General features: G+C 50.2%; 6 protein-coding genes across 6 annotated transcripts; 4 read left to right on the top strand and 2 right to left on the bottom strand.

The window, feature by feature from the left end:
- Window positions 1-877: 877 nt before the first annotated feature.
- Window positions 878-5919, top strand: EDB82DRAFT_530517 (uncharacterized protein; the record flags this gene model as incomplete). The annotated part of the gene is made up of 4 exons (XM_025725221.2): window positions 878-1310; window positions 1360-1486; window positions 1540-1851; window positions 1941-5919. 4 exons carry the CDS (start codon window positions 878-880, stop codon window positions 5917-5919), a joined length of 4851 nt encoding a protein of 1616 aa, XP_025593842.1.
- Window positions 5920-7261: 1342 nt separating this feature from the next.
- Window positions 7262-8208, top strand: EDB82DRAFT_517257 (GPI-GlcNAc transferase complex, PIG-H component-domain-containing protein). Its single transcript, XM_065609013.1, has one exon. The coding sequence runs from the start codon at window positions 7498-7500 to the stop codon at window positions 8161-8163; it is 666 nt and encodes a 221-aa protein (XP_065463531.1). The 5' UTR covers window positions 7262-7497; the 3' UTR covers window positions 8164-8208.
- Window positions 8209-10233, bottom strand: EDB82DRAFT_517259 (pseudouridine synthase). Its single transcript, XM_025725225.2, has one exon. It carries the CDS (start codon window positions 10047-10049, stop codon window positions 8238-8240), a length of 1812 nt encoding a protein of 603 aa, XP_025593844.2. The 5' UTR covers window positions 10050-10233; the 3' UTR covers window positions 8209-8237.
- On the top strand, window positions 10150-11205 carry EDB82DRAFT_348098 (P-loop containing nucleoside triphosphate hydrolase protein). Its single transcript, XM_025725226.2, has 3 exons — window positions 10150-10412; window positions 10477-10690; window positions 10748-11205. Exons 1-3 carry the CDS (start codon window positions 10345-10347, stop codon window positions 11027-11029), a joined length of 564 nt encoding a protein of 187 aa, XP_025593845.1. The 5' UTR covers window positions 10150-10344; the 3' UTR covers window positions 11030-11205.
- EDB82DRAFT_348116 (RNA polymerase Rpb4-domain-containing protein) lies at window positions 10928-11792 on the bottom strand. Its single transcript, XM_025725227.2, has 2 exons — window positions 11501-11792; window positions 10928-11435 (listed from the first exon to the last, which is right to left on the bottom strand). The coding sequence occupies exons 1-2, from the start codon at window positions 11630-11632 to the stop codon at window positions 11112-11114; spliced, it is 456 nt and encodes a 151-aa protein (XP_025593846.2). The 5' UTR covers window positions 11633-11792; the 3' UTR covers window positions 10928-11111.
- A 2580-nt stretch (window positions 11793-14372) lies between these two features.
- Window positions 14373-15746, top strand: EDB82DRAFT_435937 (phosphoribosyltransferase-like protein; the record flags this gene model as incomplete). The annotated part of the gene is made up of 1 exon (XM_025725228.2): window positions 14373-15746. One exon carries the CDS (start codon window positions 14373-14375, stop codon window positions 15744-15746), a length of 1374 nt encoding a protein of 457 aa, XP_025593847.1.
- Between the last annotated feature and the right edge of the window lie 657 nt (window positions 15747-16403).

Consider the following 16403-nt stretch of genomic DNA (forward strand, 5'->3'; position numbering starts at 1 on the left):
ACCTACACAGGCTTGATGGACCCTAGAATCATTTTTTTCAAGGGATTACAAGCTACAGCTGCAAGTGAAGCGCCGGGTCACACCCCTTTCACATCCCATCCCTATCCGCATCCACTACCAAGCTCTTCCTGGCAGCTACACTTTGACCTTGACCACTTTTGACGCTCATCTCTATTTGGCGTCGTTCAAACCCATGCAATCACACTCAGTCTTAGCAAGGTAGGCGGCTGCGTTTTTGCCGTTGCCGATTTGCGCCTGTTGCATCGTATTCAACTGTTGCCCTGGTTGAGGTTACTCTTGACAAGCAAAACCATAGCTTTGCCCATCTCCACACACACGTCTTTTCTTTCTATGCCTTCTTACTTTGCTCTCTCGATATCTCAAGCTCACCACTAATTCGGATTACCAAGAAATCACTGCATCTGCCTCTTATCACCACCGTCGCGGCCGAGACATACAGCTTTACAAGTCCCGCTCGTTGTCCAACCTCACTTCGCCGTCGCTACCCGCTTGACCGTATCGCATCGTATCGTACAGTGACGAAACACTTCAGCATAACACCATCCGAGACCTTTGGCTTACCAGAATATTGAGAGACTGTCATTGTCCGGGTGTGGACAGCAGGATATTCCAAGGCATGTTCGACAGGCCTTGAGTGTAACTTTCCGCCTGTTTCTGCGACCTCGAGAGCAGTGTAGTCAAAACCCCGCTGTCGGGGGCTCGTTCCTCGTCGACATCGATTCACACCAGAACAGTACGTGCCGTGTCGCACAAGACGAACACCCACCCAGAGCAGCCGCCTCCTTCTGGTCATCCGACTGGCTAACGCAAGCTCCTTCATCGCAGGTCGAAATCCAGAAAGGATATCAGGCCCATCATGTCCGTCCCTGTGGCCACGTCGTCACGGAATCGCACCGTATCATTAAGTTCTGGCGGAAGGTCTGCAGCAAGGAGCAAATCGTCTCAGGTTCCAGACAGCACTACCATGCCTCACGTCACAGATTTGAAATACTTTGACCCCTGTGCCGCCACGGCCTCTATGTTTCTTTATGCCCAGGGTTCATCTGTCGTCTGTTGTCACCATGATACCCTTACTATTGAACGAAGATTCTCACGACATGCCGATGATGTTCAATTATTGGCAGTCGACAACCAGAGCGAGAGTGGCGGCGGTCGCTTGGTCGTAAGTTATGATGCTGGCCAGACAGCAATTGTGTGGGATTTAATGACAGGCGATGAAATCGCTCGATTTGCCTCGTACGAACATTTGACTGTCGCAGCATGGATGAAAAACGGCAATGTTGCCTTCGGTATGTGTCCCTAGAGCGAATCTTGTCACTCAATTACTCACGGTTTTAGGCAACACGAAAGGAAGTATCATCATGTTTGAGCCTTCAACTTCAGAGCATGTCTCTTCAAGAACCATCGATCAGATTGCTGTGACTGCACTGGCACCTTCGTCTGATTGCCGAACATTCGCCATTGGGTAAGTTTACCGGTCGCATGATGCCCATTTGACCCTTACTGACAATAATGTAGCTATCAAAATGGCTCTCTATTTGTGGCTACGTTACAGCCTCGCTTTACTATCCTACATAATCTCACCACTTCCAGAGGACCATCGCCCATTGTTAATCTCGCATGGCACGCCTCTTCTTCGCGGCAAAAGTCTGACATGCTTGCGGTTCAAATGCGTGATGGCGACCTCCGTGTCTGGAGCGTGGCAAAGAAATATAGCGCTGATGATCCTGCTAAAGTGGTTCGAAACCTCAGAAAAGCAGAAATCTCTATGGATGGACCCAACTGGATGGGATGGTCCAAGAACGGTCGCATAATCCAGTATTCCGACTCGTAAGTCTTGCAAATTGCCACTATCATACACCCTAGGCTACGCGCGCGCTTAGCTGCATGACCCCTTTCCTCGACTAACATCTACACAGGCAAACACAGTCATGGGATGTTAGGACAAAGCACGTCACTCATGATCCCATCCCAACTCTTGACCTCGTTCGCGGTCTCGCCGTCTATGGTCCAGGAGCCACTCTTTTCACCTTGGGCCCCAACAACACAGCACAGCAGTTTGATCTCAACTCCCCAGCTATTATGGTTGCCAACGTTCAGCACCCAGCCAATTTGTTGCCACCGTCGCCTCCAGTCTCTGAGGAGATAGGAGACAGATCAGCAAACTCGGCCACTACAATTGCCTCCGAATCCGAATCCAGCTCGATCCCCCTGGACATGAACATATCTGAAAGCGACGAAGATCACATGTCACCATTTGCCCGTCTGACAAGACGCCAGGTTTACGACTCTGGTAATGAGCCCTACGAATCAGCCAGCCCTGTCTCCAGCCGGAGTGGTCTTTCGTCTTTGTCAAAGTCCTCAGCAGGATCCTCTCAGACCCCTGGCCGTTACCCTCAATCAACAAGGTCAAGGGGTCTATCAGAAAACACTTACATCTCGGCCGGAACGTCGATCCGGTCATCCACTATCGGTAACGGCAACGGCAACGGCAATGGCAACAGCAATATCCAGGGCTACTCGAGGGACATGGATGCGTACTCTATGGGATATTCTCTCGGCACCACCAGTGTTTCTTCCATGACTTCCAGCCGTTCACGCCACAGACCCTCTCGCCTACGCAATGAAGTTCCTCGTAGCCCCGACGACAACAAGGTCCATGATCTCTTCAAGTTTACACGAGCTCGTCTCAGTGATATCCCATACAAACACGCTATGGGATCTAACAACGCCCGCCTCACTAACGATGATCTGCGTCGTCAGATGCTCAACACCATCTTCGGATGGAACAGAGAAGTTGAGGATCTCATTCGGGATGAAATGAGCAGGCACCCCCAAGGGTCTCCCAGCCGCATCCTTCTAGCTAAGTGGCTTGGCGACATCGATTCCAACATTATGAATGCCAACTTTGAAAACATGACTTCATCCGACTGGATGCTCCTAGCATTGAGCGGTATTGGTGGTCAAGCCTCGCAACAAAAGCTTGGCCAAGCGTATGTTCAACGGTTGCTCGAGGCTGGGGATGTACACGCTGCAGCCACGATTATGCTTGGTATGGGCGAACACAACGATGCTATTGAAGTCTATGTCTCTCACAAGCGCTACATGGAGGCGCTGATTCTTACGTGCCTCGCTGCTCCTGGCGTCTGGGAGCGTCAAGCTGCCATCATTCGGAAGTGGGGAGAATGGGCTGTTCAGCATGGCCAGCAACAACTGGCAATCCGATGCTTCGCTTGCACTGATCAAGAGTCTACTGAGCCTTGGGCATCTCCTTCAGCTGCCCAACTTAACTTCCAGTCGATGACGCCTAGTATTCCCGAGATATTGAGCCCACCTCTGTCTCCTCCTGGCGTTCAACGTGGCCCTCAGCGAAGCATTGCCAAGACTTCTGCACTCAAGCTCATCACCTCATTTGGTGATCAATCGCAGAAGTCAAAGTTTTTCGCTGGTGATGGAGGCCAAACACCTATTGCCGCTGGTGTCACACCTATTGCTGACTCTGCTGGCTCGCCTGCTCTGTCCCACGCCTCGAACAACGATGCCACAACAGCGTTCCTCCGTCCGTCAAACAACAGCAGATTCAACACACCAGTGTCTGCTAGAGCTCGAGGACGTTTGCCATCGATTGGCGAGATGCCATCGGACCTCAACCGTGATGCGATCAGAACGGCGGGGCTTTCCGCTGCACCTTCTGACCATGAGCCTCGATCCAACCATGGCCGAACACCGTCTGGCAATAATAACATGATGTTCGGAACAGCATTGCAGCGCGCTGCTACAGCAAGCCCAATGATGATGCGGGAGCATGCCCAACGGGTTGTTCAGCCAAGTGAAGGAGACTTCCCACCGCCACCTGACCATGCTGTGATGATGAAGATGCAGCAGGCGTCGCGAAACCACCGCAACGGCTCTCGTGATCGCATTCCGCTCGGTGTCAACCTACAGCTTCAGTCTGGAGTCTCACATGAGGAAGTGACATCCCCCGAACATTCAGTTACCTCGTCGAACCGCTACCACTGGCCAACTCGTCGCCGAGGCCCTGCATCTGTTACCAGCTCCGTTACCTCTGCATCGAGTGCTGGTCGAAGCCTTCGTCATCAAGCCGTTCGAAACCGAGAAGACTACATCCATAGCCTTGACGCTGCCAACCACTTCTCTAAGAGACAACGAAGCCGCCAACGAAGCCAGTCAAGGACCCGAGATACATCACGCAGCCGTCCTGGCAGTCGCGAACGAAGCGCTCGATCCAGAGAGCCCTCTGAAGAACGTGGCCGTGTAGCTGCACGAGGCTGGTCGAAGGCCAAACGATCACCAACGTCGCCTATTCCCATGTCTCCCGAGGATTTGTTGAACTTGAGCACTCCACGCCATGGCCAAGCCGGTGAACCAAGCACGGTTCGTAAGGTTAGCACGTCGACTATGAAGCCAGGAAGCCGAGGATCAAGCCGAGCAAGCCGCCGTAGAAGTCCTGATGGTCGAAGCCGCCCCGCAGCTTTGACCCTCCGTGGGCGCAGTCAAGGCCGAGAGGGCTCTACACAACGTTCTCCTTCCTCCCCTCTTCCTCTTGAGGTCACCGCAGCTCACTACCAAGGTTCCGAGGACGAAGAGGACTTCAGGGCCGCAATGGCTGCCCAGGAAGAATTCAGAAACAAGCACAGCCGCAGCGCCACTCGAGGCCTAAACTCCCCAGCGCTAAGCAAGCAGGATACTTCAGAGAGTCGACGCAGGGCCAACTCCGAGGTCGCGAACTTTGAAGGACTGGTGTCCGTTCATGGCCGAGCTGCTTCTACAGAGCATGCCGGTGATCTACGACAAATGAAGGATGAGCGCCAGCGAAAGAAGGAGCAAGCAGCCCGAGAACTTGAAGAGCGTCGCAAGTCTCTAGCCAAGCGTGCTCAGACACCGTCCATCCCTCATCCCAACGAGTTTTCTCCTGCCCTTGCTGTCACTGTTGAGACAGCAGAGCCCAAGCCGTTGCCTGACGATATTCCACCTCGAAGCGCCACTGAGCCACCGCAGAGGAGCATGTATGCCCGTCACGGTCCTGTGATCGGCCTTCCAGCAACCCCCAAGGCTATGAGGCTGATCATTGAGAGTAACCATGACCAGTCTGGAAGTACCCCTAGGCCCGAGATGCCCATGATCCCAGCCACATTCTCTCAGAGGCACTCACCAGAAACCTCTCCTCAGCAATCTCCAGAGAGACCGGAGCCTAGCGCAGAACCTAGTCTTACCCTGCTACCATCGACTGTCTACCAGCCCCCATCTCGACCCCCAATTCCTCGTAGCATGTCAGCTCCCATTCCTGATGAGCCTGGTCAACGCCCGGCACGATTTGGACGCAAGAGCAGCGTTGGACGTATTGAAGAGGTTGTTATCCCCGGGGAGCGACGACGTTCCCATGAGGATGACCCTCTTCCTCCTCCCCCTCCTCCAGCACCTCCAGTGCTTAAGGAGCTTAGACATCTTGCTTCACCTCCTCCCCCTCCCCCTGCCCCTCTTCCACATGCCCAGCGATCTCAGCAGGGAGGTGCTATTGCATCAGGCATGATTGAGATTGTCATGGATGATGATTTGTCTTCTGGCAATGACCAAGCTTCAGAGGCTAGCCCTCCAGCCCCAGCTTCTCACAGAAGCCATGGTCGAGGCCGAAGCATAGGCGACAGCAGCATCTCGGGACGAATTCATAAGGCCACCGAGAGGCTTCGATCTGCCAGCCGCACTCGCAAGGAGTATGTGCGATCTCCCCCCTTTGAGGCTCCTTACGAGAGCATCCCGATGCCGCGACAGCTCAGATCTCCCCCACCAGTGTCATTCAACCCTGATGTTCTGCGTTCGCCCATCGACTCAAGGAATAAGCACATGTCGACTGGCCTGAATCAGAACGAGATGATCTAGAAGGTCTCTCAGGATCGCAGTCAGAACTCTGTGCAATACTTTTCCCCATTCTATCGCTCTCTATAAGTTTCATATTGTTTCATTCTGTGCATGGCGATTGGCGTTTTCACCATCTCAAGGCGATACATAATCCCTTTTGCACACAAAATTAACGCATTTTTCTTCTTTCTTCTTATTAATTCGACATCGCATCTCGAATCTGTCGAGACATTATCAGCGGACATGCTGATGAAGCGCACGACTTTACATTTCTTGGGCCAGACCATCACGGTCCTTCCAGATCACGGCCACATATACTTACAGATTATGTTTGAAGACGGAAATTGCACTCGTGCCATGTTTTGTTTAAATTTACACTCATGTTGGGGATAGAGGTCTTGATCGGATACATGATTGAATCAGGACCTGGAGGAAAAATGGAAGAGTAAAATTGGGGGATGACAAAGGGGAATAACGTAGCGACTGATTTCTACAATGTTGCCTCGCGGCACTTGTTTGAGTTTTGTGTGATATGATGATGGATGGAAAAGGGGTTCTGGGTATAAGTGAGGGTTTGGACGAAGGGCTTGATTGGAAATGCATTTTGATTCCCCCGGAGGGCTTATAGTATTTAACGAATTGAACGAACATATTGTCTTGATCTCAAATCCTTCCTTTGTCAGGCATCTTTCATAAAATTTGAATTGTCTGTTCTACTTTGATATCGATTGGTACAGGCTAAAGTGGGAGAGAGCTGGTGGTGATAGCTTCATCAGATAACCACAACGAAATGTAGTGGAGGGTTCAACTGACTACAACTACAACCACAACACCTCTCAGTCATCAAAAAGATAGACTCGGGGGTTTCTTTCCAACTTGAATAATCATATTCATATTTTTAAATTCTTTTTAGCTGCCTATATCACAGGCAAAAAAAAATGCAAAAAAAGACAGTTGGCTGTTCCATCTCATCCATTTGCCATCCCAAATCCCCCCGCACTAACGTGTTCCCACCCGCCACGCGACGGGGGAGAGATCTCTGCAGAGTGAAACCTCCCTCAAGGGTCATCTCCAGTGCTTAGGGCCGCAGAAGTTCCAGCATCGTGAGTTACCTGCACGAGTGGGCGGCCACCGCAGCGTTCGGGCGGGGCGCGGCGGAGGGCTGGAAGTGCGAGCACGACCAGAATTGGGATGGACGGTTGAGCGGGTTTGAACGCCTTCGCCGTTGGACCATTACAGTCGGAAATATGTGGCATTTTTATAACTTATATACCCTTGCTCGCAGTGTGGCAGTGTGGGGCTGCAGACTCCCTGCAACCATTACAATCCACCTGGAGCTTTAGTGGAAGCTTCAGGTGTCTTTAATCCAGCTTCAACTTTCCAACTCTTTTAGCAATGTTTCCTTCATTAATGATGTCGTAGGTCATGTCGCGATAGTCTATGCTCCTTTTTTGCCTCTCTCAATAGTTGCCACACATACTACCACCCGATATACTCCATCATCACCGATCGACCGTTCAATTCGCCTGCTGGAATCCATCATGACCTACCATTAAACGACCAACTCTCCCAATCTACATACATAATCCAACCGCAACGATGCTCTCGATATCGCCCCGTCTTTACATCCGACATCCCTCTCCAACAACCGCCGAATTCACTGTAACGACCCTTCGGCCACTCCCGCCAGCATTACATACCCTTGGTCTACTTTCTCGTGTCGTCCTCTCCATCTTCACCCTTCTTCTCCTCCACGCACGCCTAACCCTCCATCCACTACTCGCCTATGCTGCACCGTCTCTTCTGAAGATCATACCGCCCTCTTACCTCCGCGCGCCAACATCAATTGCTTCCGTCGCGCAGGATATACCACTTTCCATACTTGTTCCAGCCAGTATAGCTGTGCTATGGCTGTCCAGTAGAAGGGGCTATGTGAGCGAGAGTATTCTGGTCATGAGAGGATTGGGCGTGCAGACGAGTGAGAGTCCTGGAAGTTACTTGGCTGGCACGGCAACGAGGTTTATACCTACCGAGAAAATCCAGGACATTCTCCTTAACGAAGCGTTCCTTGGGTTCGAGGTAAGGTACTACCTAATTGTTATAGTCGAAGGCGAGGATGATGTGGTGGTTGTGTTCCCGGGCTTATTGCCTCGGCGGAAGATCGTAGAAGAGGTATGGAGGGGCGTTAGGAGATGCTTGTATGAGCAGAGGGGCGTTAGGAGATGCTTGTATGAGCAGAGGGGCGAAGATAAAGTACAGGCTTGAGAAAATATACCCATAGAGGAGCGTTTACGATTTTCAATTTGGACTTTTTATGTACCAAAGGTGATATCTAACTTCTATTCGTTCATGGCCTCATCTGCCTTTCGCTTTCCCATTCCCTTTTGTGTTCTCATATCTTCCGAGCTAGCATACCCCTTTCTGATAGCATATCGCTCGTTTTGTTCTTCAGGAGACTGCAACTTATCTTTCTTCATCATCGGCACATAGCGACCGCCCATGCGCCCAACGTTGCCGCCCTCGTAGACAACTACGCTGTTAGCCTGCTTCCCGGTGGGCTCAGGGCGCGTGACCTGGCGTGAGGGATCCTTGCTGCGCTGTGTCGAGACCATTTGCAGGAGCTGGTTCGAGAGCAGCTCATCTAGCTTGCGCTCTCGCCAATACGCCCACATACCATCCATGACGCCAAAGGGTCCAGACTTGCTCAGGGCAGGATCATCGGCCAAATACACCCAGTCGAGACCATCAGTCTTCTCAGCCGCTGGATCAGCCGGGATGTTGTCTTCACCAGGAAAGATACAATCCCAAAGCACCAAGGGCACTTCATCGGCCATCACATAGTTGGGCTTGCATGGGTTGTTTGTTACGTCAAGCATGGTTGTTACGACATTAGGCTTCTCAAGTCGCTGGCCGGCCAGGAAGAGAACGGCGACCATATGTCGAATCTGGTGCCACAAAAAGGCGGAACCTCGAACCTTGAAACAGTACACCTTGGGATAGTTGACGCCATCAGTGGGCAACCCTTCGGCGGGAGCAAATTGCGGGCCAGAAAGATAGGGCAAAGCAGAGCTCACATCCCGAACCTCCTCGATGTCGGCCTCGTAGATGGTGCGCACAAAGTTTGTGATCTGCTTGCCAGGATCGATCTTGCAGAAGTTGCGGAAATCATGCTCGCCCTCGTAGCGCTTGGCTGCTTCGCGCATCGCCTCAATATCAAGCCAGCCATTCCTTGCTCCACCAGCACTTGGCTCAGGGGTGAAGGCGGGCTGTGTGAAGAAGTATCTGTATTGACGCTCCCGGCAGGAGAAACGAGCAGAGAAGTCTGGTGGTGGTGAGGGGCACCAGGCGAGAATGCGAATATCGGGAGGTAAAACACGGTTGAGAAGACGAGGGTATTGGAGCTCATCCTTGATATGGTCAAAAGGTGGTGTATCATCTTCCATCTCTTCTTCTGCGTTCTCTCCAGATTGTTCATCGACAACCATTGCCTCGCCAGCTTCACTCACGCGTCTTCGCTTTTTGGGTACGGGTCTGGCACTTCGCACTCGAAGGCCAATGACCTGGCCAAAAGCACTAACACCTTTATCCGTGCGACCACACTTTGAATACTCGCAGCACTCAAAGTCAACGACACGTTCGTCTTCTGGAAAGATGAGGCATGCTTTTGTAAGAGCATTCCACAGCTCCTCTTCGATAGATGGAGCGTTGGCCATGGCTTGGAACTCAAAGCCACCATAGTTCTTGCCGAGATATGCAAGTTTCAATGCAATATATCGTGTCGAGTACTTGCTGGGGTCCATCTTTCTCTTCACCTTTGGTTTCGTTGACTTTTTGGGATCCCCTGCCTCTTCATTCTGAAACTGAACCACATTTTCGGTCTTTTGCTCTTGAGCAGGTCGACTTCTGAGTTGTGCTTCAAGTTCCTTGACTTTTTGGATAAGACCGTTTTTGGTCCATGACTGATAATTAGACTCGCCAGACATGGTGCGGTACTTGGCAGTTTTTCGTTGCTGCTTCGTACGAAGTTCAGATGATTCACCACTTGGTGGAGAATCTGATGAGATTTTACGGGAAAGAGGTCGAGCTTGGAGTTGGCTTATTGTGACACTGAGCGGCCTTTGACGCCCAAGACAACGGCCAAAGGGTCTCATGTGAAGTTGGTGGGTTCCAATTTTGGGCGATTATATGCAGGCCCATCAGACTTTACAAGTGGAAAAGGGCTTTGCAGTAGTTTGCAGATGTGGCGCGGGTCGAATATGTGGCTGTGCAAAGCTGTCAGCGCCACAGTTGGGGGTGACAGAGATAAGTTACGTACTACTCTCATCTCATCTCTATCTCTGTATCATAAAAGAAACGCCATGCCCGCTCATATTTAATTAATCAATCATCAGTACATAAATCCTGGCTTCGTACAATTAAGGCCTCAAGAACCCCGTCATCCATATCATGGACCCTGAAGTGATCAAAATCCTCCTTGTAGGAGATGACAAATGCGGCAAGACTACATTTCTTTCGTACGTAGAGTTCAACACTTCCATTAAATTCCTGGATATCTCATACTAAATAATATTCGTTCAGCCGACTCAGTGCAGGCGAAAACATCAATCCGATTCCCATGCTTCGTGATATCGACCAGCCTTACATCTTCGGTATCAAAACAGTGGCCAAGCAGTTCCAGTTCGAGTTCTTTGACACATCGTGCCCTGATAACTGGAGAACTTTGGATCCTGATGCTATCATTATTTGCTATGATATCAGCCAGCGGTTGAGTCTGATCAATATGCAAAGATATGTGAGTGCTCCAATAGTCATATCTTGGACCAAGGACGAAACAACTGAGACTTAGTAGTGGATCGACGAAGTTAAAAGGTCATTCCAGCGGTTCGACACCCTACCTCTGATCATTATGGGCCTGAAGCGCGATCTGAGATCCGAGGATGATCCAAACGGTATCATCTATCCACAAGAAGCATATACCGTTGCGCAAGCCCTCAGGGCGGACAGATATGTAGAATGTTCGGCAGTGACGGGCGAGTTGTTGAAGCTGGCGTTTGAGGATCTGTGCAAGACAGCAGTGACTCCAACAACAGGCGCAAACAGCCAGAGCGCAAGCACATGCGCTATATTGTGAGTTTTCCAGGAGGTTAATGCATGGGGCGAGGTGGCAGGTTGTGCGGGTATGTAATTTGGCGTTATATTGGTGATAGGATAATTCAAGCAGCGGCGTCGTTCATGGAGACGTCAGCAGCACCTTCTTCGCCACCTTCTTCTTCAGAGGCAGGGAACTGGCCTAGGACTTCGGTGATGATGCTGACCATGGCTTCCTGCTGCTCTTCGTCGAAACGCTCAGACATCTCCTCAACAACCGTATTGAGAGCAGCGACTGAGGCGGGGCGCAGGTTGATGATCATGACAACTTCGCCCTTGGCGAGGTTGTAGGGCCGCAGGCGCTCAAGAAGTTTAGAGATGCAGCCCTCGGTGTATGACACCGGTTCTTGGCTCAAAGGGCCAGGGTTTGTGCGAAGATACTGGAGAAGCTGCGAAGTATGTTAGTCATGACTTTACAGATATTGAGCGCCGCCAACCGATTGAAATATCTTACCTCGCGAACAACCGTCTCAAGATTTGGGGGTCCTCTGCGTTTGGCAGTCTTGTATCGTTCACGTTGTTCTGTGACGTGTTGATAGACCTCATAGTTTGTGAGAACAGCGGATTGAGCTTCAAGAATCTTCATTGTTGCGGTTGAATTGGCTGAACTTCTTGGAAGCTCTGTAAGATGTAACGTGAGATATTGAAGGAAAGGTCTGTTGGTGGAAGATGAGGCTCTGGGATAGGAAAAAAAGAGACGAGAAATACGACCAATCAAAAGCTTGGACGGCCGGGGCCTGTTTGCAGTGGTGGATTAGTGCTAAGAGCGCTGTAGCTTGTGGGTAACAGAGCTGGAAGCCCACCACAACCTCCTAGCTCTGGACCTAGGAACCAAAAATAAACAGCTTAATAAAAGCTGGCTCTAAGCCGACTTACGAATTTCATCTCGTTTTTGCGGCTAGATTTGTTATGCCTTAGGGTGTAAGTACCCATGAGGCATTGACCACGGGGTTCCCTCCATGTTTGTCCGTCTAATGGCTGATCTCATTGTTACCTTGTGCGGATTTAGTTCGCTCCTTAGCAGTAGGGTAGGGAAGCTGGCTACCTACCATTGATGGGCTGTTTATTTGCATGTGACTCTGGCTAGTCAAAAGCTGGGGAATCTGATGGATGTCAACAATGCACGTCAGGGCGCATCACTTTTCAAAATTCATTTTCCACATCCAATCGATTTGATCATGCATTACATTAGCTACACTTGACTTTCTTATTGGTGTTTTTGAGTTCTTAGCATGTGCTTGTAGATGTTTCTAGGCTGCCAGGCCCGTATCGACCTTTCCAGCTTTCATAGATCCCGGCCATAGAATGTACAATGGCATCATCTAAACGAAACAATGTATTTAGCTTGATAAACATTGATTTTACCTTGGCCCATTGCGTGATATCGTGTACGGAAGAGGGTGGTCGCGTGCGTCTCTACTGTAAAGGTATTGGCGGGTGGATACAAGCCACTAGAAAGAACAAAGAATGAGCAGCCTCCAGTTCTGCGACCATGGATGTATCTCAGAATTCATATTCATACCTATGTTTGGATAACAATAGTTATGCCATTGCATTCAACTCTGTCAAGTCGCACAGAGCACTATGCATGTAATACAGATCAACTGACCGGACTGCCCTGCCAGGCTGCAGGTTCAGTGTCGCACAGTCATAGTCACAGTCACAGTCATTGGTAAGCGGAGGTACTGATGGAATTGAATTGTTTGCTTGTCGTAACCAGCAGGGATTTCTTGTTCCATACATACGGAGAACGGTGCAAGATAGCGGTCTGAGTCTGCCTGTCCATACTGCAATGATTATCCCTGCTCGGCATCTTGTTCTAGCTGGACTTTATGTGAGAGGCATTTATGAGGATTCTCGTCAAGTATTGCGGGATAGGGAGGCTCTAGACAAAGATGCCCTCCAACAGATACCTCTGACGACTCATTTGGCGGGGGTGGGTACCAGCCTCCACAAGTACAAGTCCTCATGCTGAATGAAGACTATACTCAACTCTTCAAACGGACGCTTCAAGTCATAGCAGATGGTAAATGTATGAAACCGAAATTGCGTTCGAATACAGAAACTGTATCAAATAGTATTTCGGGCATCACAGGATAATAAAAATCATGTTGTGGAAAGATCAGAGTTTCCGGGTTGTGCCTTCTTGAGTAAGTTTGCCATGTCTGAAAGTGCATCGCCGATAGGTGCAGCCATTTCATCATATTTTGCACCTTGCACCTCACATTTTGCATCTTGCATCAGCAAAATTGACTGAGCATTTAATTTTCAAGCTGTCAATTCATTGTACCTTGAATTCTCTTTGAATTCTCTGTCATCTTCCTCACACACGACATCTCATCTCATACCGCATCTCTACCTCCCAGTCATCTCCACTCCTCCACTTACTTTACGTTGGCGAGCCACTCGATCCGAGCTTGACTTTTATCTCATCCATTTAATCATTGGTTATTGTTCCCTTCTTCTCCTTCTTCATCTTCTTCTTCGACCCGATCAAATCATCTTTTCGTCTCTACGGACTGCAGTCAAGACCAGTTCCATTTCTCACCTGAAACTCTGCGCCGCCTCCGACACCGGCATTGCAGGCTATTCATCTATTTATGTACTTGGGAAATCCCTGCCCTGTCATTCGGCATTGAGACCTGCTATTTGCACCCATCCCAGTGCAGCACAGTGACGTCGGTCTGGCCCTGCTCCGACTCTTCTGTGCGTCAACTTCCGGCCTTCAGCCCCTGCAACAAACACCATAGGCTAATACAAAGCCAGCTTTCACGACACTGCATTACACTGCTTTATTGGCGAACCCTTCCAACGACAACACTTCCTGAGACAGCCATTTCCAATCATACCTCCGCCAACCACAAACAACCCCACTACGCACGCACGCTTGCCGATGCTGCGCTCCAACAACCCGGGGCCGCCATTTATTAGGAAGACGTTTTAGAGACGGGGAAAAAAAAAATCACAATTTGATTTCTCTACTAGGTTGAGCTTGGAAAATTTCAACGCAAAAACTTTACGACTTTAACTTTGAACTACCTCAATCTTCATCTAACTCATCTCGTTCCGTCTCGTTTCAGTCCTTTCACCTCTCTCTGCTCTCATCAACTTCAGTCGAAGCTCCATCCCACCGCTAGAAAGTTCTTGACTCGTTCGCTTTCTTCCCCTCATAAGAAAAAAAAAACTACGTACTCACCCCTCCGATTCGGGGCCCCTCCACACACCCCGTTTTCCGCTTCCGTCCCTCGCCGCAGTCAAAACTTTTTGCTCGTCTAGCCGACGACAACTTTACTTCAACTTCAAACCCACACAACTTCACCTTCACCATGGTGCGCAATATCGTTGTTTTGGGAGGTAACTCCCACCCGCAACTCACAGAGAATGTCTGCCACATTCTTGGTGTCCCGGCCAGCAATCGCATTTTGGGAAAATTCTCTGGCGGCGAGAGCCGTTGCGAAATCAAAGACTCGGTCCGTGGTAAAGACGTCTACATCATACAATCCGGCTCTGGCAACGTCAACGACAACCTCATCGATCTATGTATCATGATTTCGGCTTGCAAAACTGGCTCTGCGAAGCGAGTGACTGCCGTCGTGCCTCTCTTTCCCTACTCCCGACAGCCTGACTGGCCCTACAACAAAGCCGGCGCTCCTTTGTCGCAAATTTCTGGCGCTTCCAAGGACTACACATTTGAAAGTGTCCCCCCTACACCCCGCCCTGGCGGTCCCAAGTCGGCTGGTCTTCCCAATGGCGTCAACAACTTGACCGAGAAGCTCTCAAAAACAGCTGAGGCTGCCAACGGTGTAAATGGCACCAATGGCCACCCTACACCTCGTCGTTCAGACACTATCTCAAGCACTACCTCCGAAAACCGCGGTCACCACCCCGAGAACTCGACTTCCTCGCAGAGGAATGCTTACACTACACACGACTACGAGAACCAGTCCAACATTTCCGTATTCCAGCCCAAACCCGGCTACAAGCAGTGGATTGCCCAGGCTGGTACCCTTGTTGCTGACTTGCTCACCTGCGCTGGCGCCGACCACATTATCACCATGGACCTCCACGATCCTCAATACCAGGGCTTCTTCGACATTCCCGTCGACAACCTCTACGGGAAAGCTCTGCTACAGAACTACATCCAAGCTAACATCCAAGGTCACCAAAACGCTGTCATTGTCTCTCCCGACGCTGGAGGCGCGAAACGTGCCACTCTGATCGCCGACAGTCTTAAGACGGACTTTGCTTTGATTCACAAGGTAATCCCACCAACCTCTGATCTTCCCCATAATGATCAAAGCTCATTTAATGCTTCAAAGGAGCGACGACCCATCCGATTCACCGAGCATCGAAACGCGAGTATGATGTTGGTTGGTGACGTTTCGAACCGCATCTGCATCCTGGTCGACGACATTATCGACACCGGTAACACCATCACACGAGCGGCGAAACTTTTGAAGAAGGAGGGCGCTACTAAGGTTTACGCCCTCGTCACACATGGTGTCTTCAGCGGCGACTCCATTGCTCGAATCAATGCTTCCTCTATTGACAAAATGCTGGTTACCAACTCCGTTCCCCAAGAAGAGCATCGTCGACTATGCCCCAAGCTCGAGGTACTTGATATCTCGCCCGTATTTGCCGAGGCCATTCGCCGCGTTCACCATGGAGAGTCCATCAGCGTGTTGTTCCAGCACAACTAAGGTGTCGGTATCGCACTTACGGTTTGTCTACAAAAGTCCCGCCTCGATTACTTAGGGGCGTGAAGAGTGTTTGAAAGATCTGACCGCGGACCAGGCAAATACCGCTTTTTGCCATTGATGTCGCAGGATCTTATCCCTCCTTGCAACACATTTAAATGACCTGGGATGTTCTTATTTGGAGTTTATTGGGGCACATCCATACTATATTGCATATGTCATTCGCCAGATATGGCTTACTGGCATTTTCTCTCTCGACGTTTTCCATTCACACTCGTCTACGTATCCTGATAAGGAATGGGTTATCACACAGCCGTGTGTGAAGAGGGTTATGGGAGGAAGGGATTGTTGAACGGTTGCAGCGCGGGTTGGGCACGTACTTTTCTTGCTTTCTGCTATGCTGCACAATTTCAACTGTTCCTGTACCTGGACTGCTATGCTCCTCCTCCTTCCCTGGGCCCGGACTCTTCTCTTTTGCTCTACAAAAAACTTCCCTAAACACGTGTCAAGGTCTAACACCTGTATCTCCTTTTTCTTTTTCTCTCCTTTAGGTTGGAAGTAAAAGTGGCATGTTTGGGGTATGAACGAAAGAACATTCCTCGAGTATTTGGTTCACTCATCACAATTCCGTAATTGCATAGAAGTAAAATCAAAACGTAG

This window comes from Fusarium venenatum (genome assembly GCF_020744135.1).
Source record: "Fusarium venenatum strain MPI-CAGE-CH-0201 chromosome Unknown EDB82scaffold_4, whole genome shotgun sequence".
Classification (NCBI taxonomy): domain Eukaryota; kingdom Fungi; phylum Ascomycota; class Sordariomycetes; order Hypocreales; family Nectriaceae; genus Fusarium; species Fusarium venenatum.

Excerpts from the sequence above, each read along its gene's own strand:
- EDB82DRAFT_517257 (XM_065609013.1), top strand. The coding sequence starts at position 7,498 with ATGCTCTCGATATCGCCCCGTCTTTACATCCGACATCCCTCTCCAACA.
- EDB82DRAFT_517259 (XM_025725225.2), bottom strand. The coding sequence starts at position 10,049 with ATGAGACCCTTTGGCCGTTGTCTTGGGCGTCAAAGGCCGCTCAGTGTC.
- EDB82DRAFT_348098 (XM_025725226.2), top strand. The coding sequence starts at position 10,345 with ATGGACCCTGAAGTGATCAAAATCCTCCTTGTAGGAGATGACAAATGC. Across the intron at positions 10,413-10,476 it reads GGCAAGACTACATTTCTTTC|CCGACTCAGTGCAGGCGAAA; the intron begins GTACGTAGAGTT and ends ATATTCGTTCAG. Across the intron at positions 10,691-10,747 it reads TGATCAATATGCAAAGATAT|TGGATCGACGAAGTTAAAAG; the intron begins GTGAGTGCTCCA and ends GAGACTTAGTAG.
- EDB82DRAFT_348116 (XM_025725227.2), bottom strand. The coding sequence starts at position 11,632 with ATGAAGATTCTTGAAGCTCAATCCGCTGTTCTCACAAACTATGAGGTC. Across the intron at positions 11,436-11,500 it reads TTGAGACGGTTGTTCGCGAG|CTTCTCCAGTATCTTCGCAC; the intron begins GTAAGATATTTC and ends CATACTTCGCAG.